The 11,490-nt window shown below is 45.7% G+C and overlaps 1 protein-coding gene across 7 annotated transcripts in view; it reads left to right on the forward strand.

Moving 5' to 3' along the window:
• Window positions 1-8,308, forward strand: part of GATA3 (GATA binding protein 3) — an 85,495-nt gene extending 77,187 nt beyond the window's left edge. For all 7 annotated transcript variants that reach the window (XM_081957380.1, XM_081957378.1, XM_081957379.1 and 4 more), the window contains exons 5-6: window positions 3,949-4,074; window positions 6,747-8,308. In XM_081957380.1, the coding sequence (XP_081813506.1) occupies window positions 3,949-4,074; window positions 6,747-7,031 (411 nt within the window). In that variant the 3' untranslated portion in view covers window positions 7,032-8,308. The remainder of the gene's footprint in view (window positions 1-3,948; window positions 4,075-6,746) is intronic.
• Window positions 8,309-11,490: the final 3,182 nt, after the last annotated feature.

The raw sequence follows: 11,490 nt of genomic DNA on the forward strand, positions 1-11,490 counted from the left end.
CCGGAAGGCAGCCATTTTGTGAGAGAGTGCCACGCTCTCAAAATTCCACCAAAAGTTGTGAATCCAAGAAAGAGAAACAGATGTTTCTACTGAACGAAGCCCCAGAGATACTCTACTTCGATGGAAGGAAGTGGGCCAACCACTGCATGCTTCAGAAAGCTACAGGCAGTCCTCACTTAATGACCACAATAGAGCCCGACATTTCTGTTGCTAAGCAAGATTGTTGTTAAGTGAATCTCTCCCCCCCCCATTTCACGACCTTTCTGGCCACAAGCGGTGAGTGAGCGAGTTAGTAACACAATTGTTAAGTGAATCTTGCTTCCCCACTGACTTTGCTTTATCGGAAGGTCGTAAGAGGTGATCACAGGTTGTTAGTTAAGGATCTCAAGATTTAAGTGTCAAAACTGAACGTGGGACGGACAGGAGCCGATTGATAAGGAGCAGTAAGTAGGGTGGAAAATTGGCCCCATAGGTGGAGATGTCTATCTCTTGGATCGTGAAAGATAGGAATGTTTTGGATGCTGGAAAGTAGTTTCTAGGGATCAGCTCTTATCAGCTTCATCAGTTAAACTTTAGCACGACTCAATTTTAATCTCTGTTTAAGCCTTTTGGCTTTTTCAGGATGTTTTTCTAGCCATTTATGGCCAGGAAATGGCCAGGAAACAGCCCAGAAAACGGCCTGGAAAACAGCCAGATTTTGGCTACTTTCTGGGCCATATTCAGCCTGAGAAATGGCCCAAAATTGGCTGAAAAGCAGCCCGAAAATGGCCTGTTTTTTTGGCCGTTTTCCAGGCTGTTTCCGGCCATTTTCTGGTACCCCAGCACCCACAAAGACCAGCATGCATGCCAGAAACCAGAAGAGCAGCTGGCGACAGTGCGCACGCCCACAAAGAGAGATGTGCGTGCCACCTCTGGCACATGTGCCATAGGTTCGCCATCACGGAACTAGGTGGCTATATTCTTGATATCATCTGGAGATGCACATGGTTAATGGCCTCACTGGTTTTAGGGAGGCCCATGAATAATGTATCTAGAATTGTTATTCATATGTAGGTTTTGTTAATCGCTGGGAAATCTATTGTTTATGTAATACAATAGCAGAGTTGGAAGGGACCTTGAAGGTCTTCTAGTCCAACCCCATGCTCAGGCAGGAAACCCTATACCGTTACAGACAAATGGCTATCCAACATCATCTTAAAGACTTCCACTGTTGGGGCATTCACAACTTCTGGAGGCAAGCTGTTCCACTGGTTAATTGTTTTATCTGTCGGGAAATTTCTCCTCAGGACTACTGCAATGCTCTCTACATGGGGCTTCCCTTGGGACGCGTCCGGAGACTGCAGCTAGTTCAGAACGCAGCCGCGCGGGTTATTATGGGAAGTACACGTTACTCCCACGTAACACCTCTCCTGCGCGAGCTGCACTGGCTACCTGTGGCCTTTCGGGTGCGTTTCAAGGTATTGATCACCATCTTTAAAGCGCTCCATGGCAGTGGACCTAGTTACCTGCAGGATCGCATCCTACCACACACGTCCCTGCGACCTATCCGCTCACACAGAGAGGGGCTCCTCCTGGTGCCGTCTGCTAGTCAATGCCAGCGGGCGACACCTAGGAGTAGATCCTTCTCTGTGATGGGCCCAACCCTCTGGAATGACCTCCCCCCTGACATTCGAACTACCACCGACCTCCGTTCCTTCCGGCAAAAGTTAAAGACTCACCTATTTCAATCAGCTGGCCTGGCACTTTCTTAGTTCTACCTCCCGGGGATTTATTCATTTTAATTGGGTTTGGGGTTTTAAAAAGTTTTTAATACACTATATACTATATTTAATATTTATTATTCTATGTACAGTCTTGCAACCTCCTCCACCTACGTATTTAATTATTTAACTGTTTTGTATGTATTTTATAACGTATTTTAGTGACTGTACACCGCCCCGAGTCCCTTTCGGGAGAGGGGGCGGTCTATAAATATGAATAATAAATAAAATAAAAATAAATAAAAGTTCTAAGTTGCTTCTCTCCTTGATTAGTTTCCACCCATTGCTTCTTCTCCTGTCCTCAGGTGCTTTGGAGAATAGTTTGACTCCCTCTTCTTTGGGGCAACCCCTGAGATATTGGAACACTGCTATCGTGTCTCCCCTAGTCCTTCTTTTCATTAAACTAGACATACCCAGTTCCTGCAACCGTTCTCCATATGTTTAATAGATTGAAAAATTATGGGGAGAGAGTATAAGAACTATAACTATAGATCAAAACTAGCCTTGCAATTTCTTTTCCCAGTGGACAATCAAGCCTCTTGGTTTCCTAGCACAGGTAGCCCTCGACGTACGACCAAAATTGAGCCCAATGTTTTCGTTGTTAAGCAAGACAGTTGTTCAGTGAATCACTGCAGTTGAGGTTTGATCTAGGTTTCCCAAGCAGCATGAAGCCGAGTCCTTGTCCCAATAAACCCCTTTTATTTAATTTACAGTGAATTCCTGTCCAGCAAAGTCTTTCCCCTCCCACAGTCTTTCAAGATAGTCCACAATTCCTGACCGTTAACAGGCTTGGAAAGTGGCCAGGCCGATATCTTTCACACAACGCAATACTTGGCAAGAATGCAGGAATGAACTAATTGCCTCCTGCAAACTCCACTCCCCTTTCGCTCCTTTTTTATTCCCTATGGGAGGGGCCATTCACTGTCCACCTGTGGCCTTACTCCCAAGTCGACCCTTGTTCCTTAGTTGTTTCCTTCGTCTGGCAACTCTGCGCATGCGCACACTGGGAACAGGCTCCAGCTGTTCTTCTGCCTCACTGATGTCTGACTCCGAAGGCAGCTGATAACTATCATACGGCCCTGGCCCCCTCTCTGCCTCCGACACAGAGCCCTCATCAGAGCCTTCCCCAGACTCCAGGACTGGCCCATCTTCCTCCCCAACCTCCTCACTGTCCGACTCTACTGCCAGATCCTCTGGCGGGCCACAATAAGTTGTGAAGTTAGTAACATGATTGTTAAGAGAATCTGCCTTCCCTCCCGACTGACTTTGCTTGTTGGAAGTTCGCAAAAGGGGATCACATGAGCCTCAGACAATGCAACCATCATAATATGAGTCAGTTGCTGAGCATCCAAAATCAATCCCTTTTTTCAGTGCTGTTGTTAGGGTACCTAAATGAATGGTTGTAAGCCAAGGACTAACTCTAGATGGTGTTCGGGGGCCGTCCCACTGCCACCAAGGCTCATAGCTGCCTATCTTCACTATTTCGGTCCAACCCTTGTTGATGCCAACCAGGCAGGAACACCTCTTGTGGTAGCACACTTGTGTGTTGTGTAAAGAAATCCTCCCCCTTCCTCTCCTGGTTCTTTTGAAGTTTTCAATTTCATTGGGTTGTGGATAGTTGCCAAGAGAAACACCTCCGAGCATGGAATAAATATTAATTTCGGGATGTCTTCTGAGTCGACTTTTGCAACTTTCAGCTAATTATTGAGATTCTTGTTGATTAAAATCTTGGGTCTTTCACCATCGGCATCATGCCACTTTGATCTGACGTTGTTACACGCGTGATCGTTGGGGAAAGAGGCAATCCTACTCAGATAACACCCATGGTTATCAACAGGATTTGGGTACAACGTAAGACCCAAATCTTCTAGGGGTTACTACACAATTTCTCTTGGATCCAACTGCTGAAGAACTGGTTGAATTGAGGCATGGTTTATTGTAATGTGGGATTTGCTTCTGTGGGATGCAAAGCAATGGTTTAGAGTAGGTTGCTCAACCGTGGTGACTTTAAGATGAGTGGACTTCAACTCCCAGAATTCCACAGCCAGCATGGCTGGCTGTGGAATTCTGGGAGTTGAAGTCCAACCATCTTAAAGTCATCACAGTGGAGAGATACTAGTTGAGGATCTTCAAAACCGCCCCATTAATCTACTGGTGACGTGACTTTGCTTTCTCTCTTCTCCTCCAGTCAGCTGCAAGACGGGCTGGGACATCGTGTGCAAACTGCCAGACGACAACCACCACACTGTGGAGGAGGAACGCCAATGGGGATCCTGTGTGTAATGCCTGTGGGCTGTATTACAAGCTCCACAATGTAAGTGAGATGGTCACACTCTCAGCAGAGACAACAGGGTTGCGTTACCTCAGGGGCGTCCGACCTGCTCAACTGTTTAAGACTTGTGGACTTCAGCTCCCAGAATTCCACAGCCGGCCATGACGGCTGGGGAATTCTGGGAGTTGAAGTCCGTGGTTTTTAATGTTGACAAGGCCAAATGCCCCTGCATTACATGGCAAAGCTAGTGTTGGAAGAAATATCCATCTGGCTCAGTTCCAAGCGGGGAGAAGGACACTGGAAACATGGATTGGCTGATTGGCAAGATAGTTTATTGATGGACAGGATCATGTAGGTTTTAGGTCCTGGGCAGATGACCACATGGAGTGAAGAGAGAGAGAGAGAGAGAGAGAGAGAGAGAGAAAGAGAGAGAGGTAGGTAGGTAGGTAGGTAGGTATACCCTCTCTTGGGCCTTGCCCTTGAGATTCCTGTTCCTGTGGCAAGAGCATGTATTCTATTGGCTGTAGTCAGACTCCCATGCTAGGAGTTTGTTTGAGATAAGTTTGGTTGAAGTCTGGAGGGGGATGCAATGTCCCCAGGTGATTTTACAGTGCAGTGAGCTCTGCTGATAGATAATCCTATGATGTCCTGGAGGGTCACGTCTCTGAGTCTCTGTCTCCCTTAAGATTTCTATTTCTCTTTTAGGGAAAATATTTTATCCTGCCTTTTAAAATATTTCCTGAAATATTTCATTCTTCTAGGAGGGGTGGATGATTGAACTGCTCTTGATGTGCTTCACTTTAGTTCACATTCTTGGGTTTCAAATGCAGGACATTTTAATCCAGGGATGCGAAACTATGCCTCTTTGATGACCTATGGACTTCAACTCCCAGAATTCCTGAGCCATCCATGGGCCGTAGTTCCCTTACCTTCTGTTTTAGTGCATGTTGATAATGTTTGATCACCTATGAAGCATCCTAAATCAAGCTGGGCTAATGAGATTTAATTCAAGAACAGGGAAGCATGGATGGAGGGAATGGAGGGTCGGGGAATGGAGCTGGACTACAGTTCCCATCATCACTGACCATCTAAAAATAAATCCTCTCTGACCAGAAAGCAGAGAAACCAACTAACCATGCAGTCATTAAGTGAGTCTGGCTCCCCTCATTGACTTAGGTTTTTGAATTTTTGAATTTTGGTCATGGGGGGTGCCACAATGATTGGTGTGAAAAATGTCCAGAAGTCCATTTTTTTTCAGTGCCGTTGTAACTTGGAACGGTCGCTAAACGAACTGTATGTAAATGAAGGTTTCTAGCCAATTTTTGAAAAATTAGATCATGTTTTGTCAGTCTTAGAACAGGGGTCTCCAACCTTGGCAACTTTAAGACTTGTGGACTTCAACTCCCAGAGTTCCTCAGCCAGCTTTGCTCAGCTTTGTCCACAAGTCTTAAATTTGCCAAGGTTGGAGACCCCTGCCCCACACAGCCGTCTGACAGAAGAATTCTGGAAGTTGTAGTCCACACACCTTAGAGTTGTCAAGGTTGAGAAGAACTACTATTAGATACTTGCTCTAACTACAGTGGTTTCCACCAAGGTCCTCTGTTCCGGTGGGAACAGAGCTTTAATCCCAGTGGTGGGTTCCTGCTGGATTGCACCGGATCGCACGCTCCCTTTCGGCGCTGAACCCGGAAGTACGTTCTGGCCCCGCCCCTGGCGACGGGACTACGCTTGCCTGCGCTCCACCAGCTCGGCTGGGACCGGAGACGTTTCTCTGCTCAGCAATGTCTTCAGTGGAGCGGTGGCAGCCTGGCAGGCTGAGCCTGCGTCCCTTTCAGGAGCTCTGCTCCACTGAGGAAACGTCTCCGGTCCCAGCCGAGCTGGTGGAGTGCAGGCAAGCGTCGTCCCGTCGCCAGGGGCGGGGCCAGAACGTACTTCCGGGTTCAGCGCCGAAAGGGAGCGCGCGATCCGGTGCAATCTGGCAGGAACCCACCACTGTTTAATCCTATTGGTCGAAGGGTGTGACAACTCCCTATAAAAGACCTGCTATCACACTCAACCTTCACTGGATTGTTCTCGCTTGTTGTACTTAATAAAGAGCTGTTGTTACCGTTAAGCCTATGTGTGCCTGTCCATTACCTAATTTAACAACTACATTAGACATTCCAGAGATAGAGATGAATGAATGCTAGGAATCTGGAAATTGTCCTTCAATCAAGTCAGGTGATCGGGATTGTATGCCCACATCTCACTTGTGCTTTTCCCTGCCTTGCAAGGTTGGAGACCCCTGCTCTAGAATAGTGCTTCTCAACATCCGCCATTTTAAGTTGTGTGGACTTCTACTCCCAGAATTCCCCAGCCGGCAAAGGAATTCTGGGTATTGAAGTTCACGCCCTGAAGTGATTGAGGTTGAGAAACTCTGCTCTGGAAGTTTGCCGTTGTGTGTGCCTTTCTGTTTGTGTGTGAGATTTTGGAAAGCTCTAGAATAGTGCTTCTCAGCGTCCGCCATTTTAAGTTGTGTGGACTTCTACTCCCAGAATTCCCCAGCCGGCAAAGGAATTCTGGGTATTGAAGTCCACACGCCTTAAAATGGTCGGGATTGAGAAGCACTGCTCTGGAAGTTCATTGTCGTGTGCTTTTTTGCATTTGTGTGTGAGATTTTGGAAAAGTGGGAGACATGACCAGCTCACAAAAAAAGTTAATTGATTTTTGTTTAGATTAACAGACCCCTGACCATGAAGAAGGAAGGCATCCAGACCCGAAACCGGAAGATGTCTAGCAAGTCGAAAAAGAGCAAAAAAATTCACGACAGCCTGGATGATTTCCCCAAAAGCAGCTCTTTCAACCCCGCCACCCTTTCCAGACACATGTCGTCCATCAGTCATCTTTCTCCCTTCAGCCATTCGGGCCACATGCTGACCACACCGACTCCAATGCATCCTTCTTCCGGCTTGTCTTTTGGACCGCATCACCCCTCAAGTATGGTCACCGCCATGGGCTAACAAGAGTGCATTCTCAGGCAGAGTGGGAGGAAAAAAATGAAAAATAAAATAAAAAATAGAGACTTTCCTGCTTAAAAGAAAAAGAAAAAAGTGAAAAAAAAGAAAGAAAGAAGAAAACAAGTTCCTGTTTTTGTTTAACTTCTCCAAACGAGAAGTATCTCTATATATTGGGCCTCATCCGAGGGGAGCCTTCCTGCCCCTTCCCAAAACTGTTCAATGCAGATGCTAAAATGGGATGGACAGGAAAATAAAGGAAGATGGAAAATATTTTTAAAACTGGCTGAAATCCTCAGAAACGAAAGAAACAAAGCAAAGATGGAACAATACGGAAAGTTGACTGCTTCCCGCCAGCATCTTTGTGTTTCTCCACCACTGAAATCCGGAGGCCATTTGTGAATAAACCATCGCCACGCAAACTTCACTGTCGAACTGGGTTTTTAGTGCTGTGAAATAATAATAATAATAATAATAATAATATTAATAAATAATAAAACCCATACCACCCTCCATCCCTCCCTCCTTCCCTCCCTCCTTCCTTCCCCTTCCCCTCGCTTTCTCCCTTTCCCGTCGAAATGAAAGCAAATAATTGCTGAACACTGTATAAGTTATATTGTAAGAAATATTGTACATTTTTGGGGGAGGAAGATTGACAACTTGGGTAGCTGTAAAAAAAGCAAAAATGGGGGTGGAGTGGGGGGGCAAGGAAAAAGAAAAGAGAGATTTGGAGGTGTGGATAGTACGAGTACCACAAAAGAAAACATTTTTATGGTACGGTCTGCAGAGAATGACGAACAGGCAAACGGACAAATTGCCAGTTATGCTTTTTTAGCTCTTTTGCGCGCTCGCTCGCTCGCTCTCCTCACCTGCTGGCTGAAAATTATTTTGATGCATTAAAAAAAATAAAATGACATCCAAGCTGTAAGCAAGTCATCCATTCCAGGCGACGGGCCTCTGATCAACGGAAAAGGGGGTTGAAGGGTGGTGAACGGGGCATCTGGCGTGACACAGTAGCTTCTTTCTCACCGCCGGTTTGTCTGAAGGCCTATTCGCATTGTGAACCAGTTCTTGTAATTGTCGTTTGTATGTATAACTCAAAAGCTCTCAAATAAGACAAGGTGTAGATTTATTTCATCCTACGATGCAGATTTGAATGGTTGTACAAATTTTACTTGCTGCTAGTGTTTAAGAACTGCGCTTTGTTTTTTGTTTTTTTCGTTTTCATATTTTTTTTCTTCCTCTTTTTTGGGGGGAGAATAAACTAGATTAAATTCTGTTGATTTGATGTCGGCTTGTGGTTTGGAAGGGATGGGAAGCGACGTACGAGAAGGATCTGAAGATTTGTGGGGAGAAGAAGAGCAACAAAGACGATAGACCAGGGGCATCCGAACTTGGGAACTTTTAAGACTTGTGGACTTCAACTCCCAGAATTCCCCAGCCAGCTTTGCTGCCATGCTCCATGCTGGCTGGGGAATTCTGGGAGTTGAAGTCCACAAGTCTTAAAGTTCCCAAGTTTGGATACCCCTGCGATAGACGATTGACATTCTCAGTCTCATCCAGATCATGGTTGTCCCAAAGGTCCTTTTTCCAAAAGACAACTGGGCTTTCTCGATTTTTTTTTCTTTTGAGAGTGTTTCGCTTCTCATCCAAAAAGCTTCTTCGGTTCTAACTGACTGGTGGGGAATGGTCGTCGTCTCTCTCAAAGCTAACATCCAACTCTCAGAGAGCTATCAGCCAGATGACTTCAAAGAATATAAATCCTTCCATTCTCCACCAGTCAGTCAGAATTGAAGAAGCTTCCTGGATTAGAATTGAAATGTTTTCATAGAAAAGAAAACAAAGTCCAGTTTATCTTTAGGGAGAAAAAAACCCCACCTTTGGGATGATAAAGGTCTGGAGGCTAAATTATATGATGAACGGAGCTGGGTATGTCTAGCCCAGGGGTGTCCAAACTTGGCAACTTTAAGACTTGTGGACTTCAACTCCCAGAATTCCCCAGCCAGGCTGGCTGGGGAATTCTGGGAGTTGAAGTCCACAAGTCTTAAAGTTGCCAAGTTTGGACACCCCTGGGCTAGCCCAAGGGCCGGCAACCTGCGGCTCTGGAGATGCATGTGGCTCTTTTAACCCTCTGCTGCAGCTCCTTGTTGCCAGTTGGCTCCACAATTGATAGGGCTTTCGGTTAGGACAGGTAGAGGAAAATGGAGGCCACGCTAGGAGGAGACTCTATGGTGGGGGAACCGGATTTCCGCTCAGCAGTGGAGAAAGGACACTGCACTAGGAGGAGACTCTATGGTGGGGGAACCGGATTTCCCGTCGGCAGAGGAAACAGGACACCGCTCTAGGAGTAGACTCTATGGTGGGGGGCAGCTTTGGGTTAGGACCTTTGTGGCTCTTTGAGTGTTTAAGGTTGCTGACCCCTAGCCTAGCCTATTGAAGTAAAGGACTAGGGATGACATGATGGCAGTCTTCCAGTTCTTGAGGGGCTGTCATAGAGAAGAGGGGGTCAACCTATTCCCCACGGCACCTGAGGGCAGGACAAGAAGTAATGGATGGAAGATTAATGAGAGGTCCAACCCAGAACTGAGGTTTCCCGAGGTTTCCTGATAGAGAGAAGAATTGATCCATTGAATGGCTTACCTCCTGAAGTTGTGGGTACTCCATAACTGGAGTTTTCAAAAATGGACTGGACAACCGTTTGACTAAGATGGTAATTTGAGCACAGGTTGGAACCAAAGGACTTCATGAATCCCTTCCAGCCCTATGATTCTATAATTTAAATTTAGCAATGGGGCCCCACTGAAATAACTGGAGGCGTGCTAATTTTCGTGGGACAAAATATTCATTTTAAACCATGGGCTCTAACTTTGCCCCACTAGAATAAATTCCTTATTTTCAGATCTTGGCACCTTTCAAATGCTATGGATTGTCTTTTGGGGTAGGGAGAACATGGTGAAAAATAGGTTCATGTGTAAATTACAAACTCCACTCTTCCTCTTCATATTCCCTTGGAGGCCAAAGATTTGTAGTAAAGCCCCATGTAGAATTCCACTGAGGGGTCAAGCCTTGGTTAGGTAGAGTGTAAATTTTGCAAGGCAGGGAAAAACACAAGTGAGATGTTTGTGTGCAATCCCGATCACCTGACTTGATCGAAGGACAATTTCCTGGTTCCTAGCAATCTCAAGACTCTAGAAAGACTCTAGAAAGAGTGCAGAGAAGTGCAACAAAGATGATAGGGGGCTGGAGGTGACAACATATGAAGAATAGTTGCAGGAACTGGGTATGTCTAGTTTAATGAAAATAAGGACTAGGGGAGGCATGATAGCAGTCTTCCAATATCTCAGGGGTTGCCACAAAGAAGAGGGAGTCAAGCTATTTTCCAAGGCACCTGAGGGTAAAACAAGAAGCAATGGATGGAAACTAGGACAGAAGCAACTTAGAACTAAGGAGAAATTTCCTTCCAATTAATCAATGGAACAACTTGCCTCCAGAAGTTGTGAATGCTCCAATACTGGAAGTCTTTAAGATGATGTTGGATAACCATTTGTCTGAAGTGGTGTAGGGTTTCCTGCCTAAGCAGGGGGTTGGACTAGAAGACTCCAAGCTCCCTTCCAACTTTGTTATTCTATTCTATTAATCTCTGGGATGTCTAAGGTAATACCTGTCAACTTTCACAACTCTAAGATGTGTGGACTACAACTTCCAGAATTCTTCAGTCAGATGGCTGTGTGGAGCAGGGATCTCCCACCTTGGCAACTTTAAGACTTGTGGACTTCAACTCCCAGAATTGGCTGAGGAATTCTGGGAGTTGAAGTCCACGAGTCTTAAAGTTGCCAAGGTTGGAGACCCTTGGTGTGGAGAATTCTGAGAGTTGAAGTCCACGTATCTTAGAGTTGCTAAGGTTGAGAAGCGATGGTCTAAGAGCTCAAGGATCTGAAGAGGAAGTGGAAACATCTGGTGTCCAAATGCACACAGGCAGTTATGGACACTAACTGCCTTTTGAGACTGATAGACTGTTCTTCTGATTTACTTTGTCTCTCCAAACCACTCTTAGCTGTTCGGTAACATCTTGAATCTTAGCTAGCTAACAAGCTCTGGAAGGAAGCCATTTCTCTGGTTTCTCCAAGAGACCAAAGCTACATAGTCTTCTAGGACATTTTCCCCTTGCCGGAGAATGGCAGGGCTTTGATCTTTCAACAGCAAGATCAGCACGAATCCCAAAATTGCTACAAAACATCTGCACGATTGTTTTATGCGATCGATAAGGCATTTGTCAGTGGAAATTTTCTTCTTGGAAAATGTTTAGAGAAGACAACACACTGTAGAATTAACTTTAGTTTGGTTAAGATCAAGGAACGTCGTGACTACCACATCGGCCACCAGTGGTTTGGGGTGGGGGTCAATTATTTACCAGATTAGAATCACGGAGTCAGAAAAGACCCATTAGGTTATCAGTCTCACCCCT

The sequence above is a fragment of the Natrix helvetica genome (assembly GCF_964273705.1).
Source record: "Natrix helvetica genome assembly, chromosome: 6".
NCBI classification, from domain to species: domain Eukaryota; kingdom Metazoa; phylum Chordata; class Lepidosauria; order Squamata; family Natricidae; genus Natrix; species Natrix helvetica.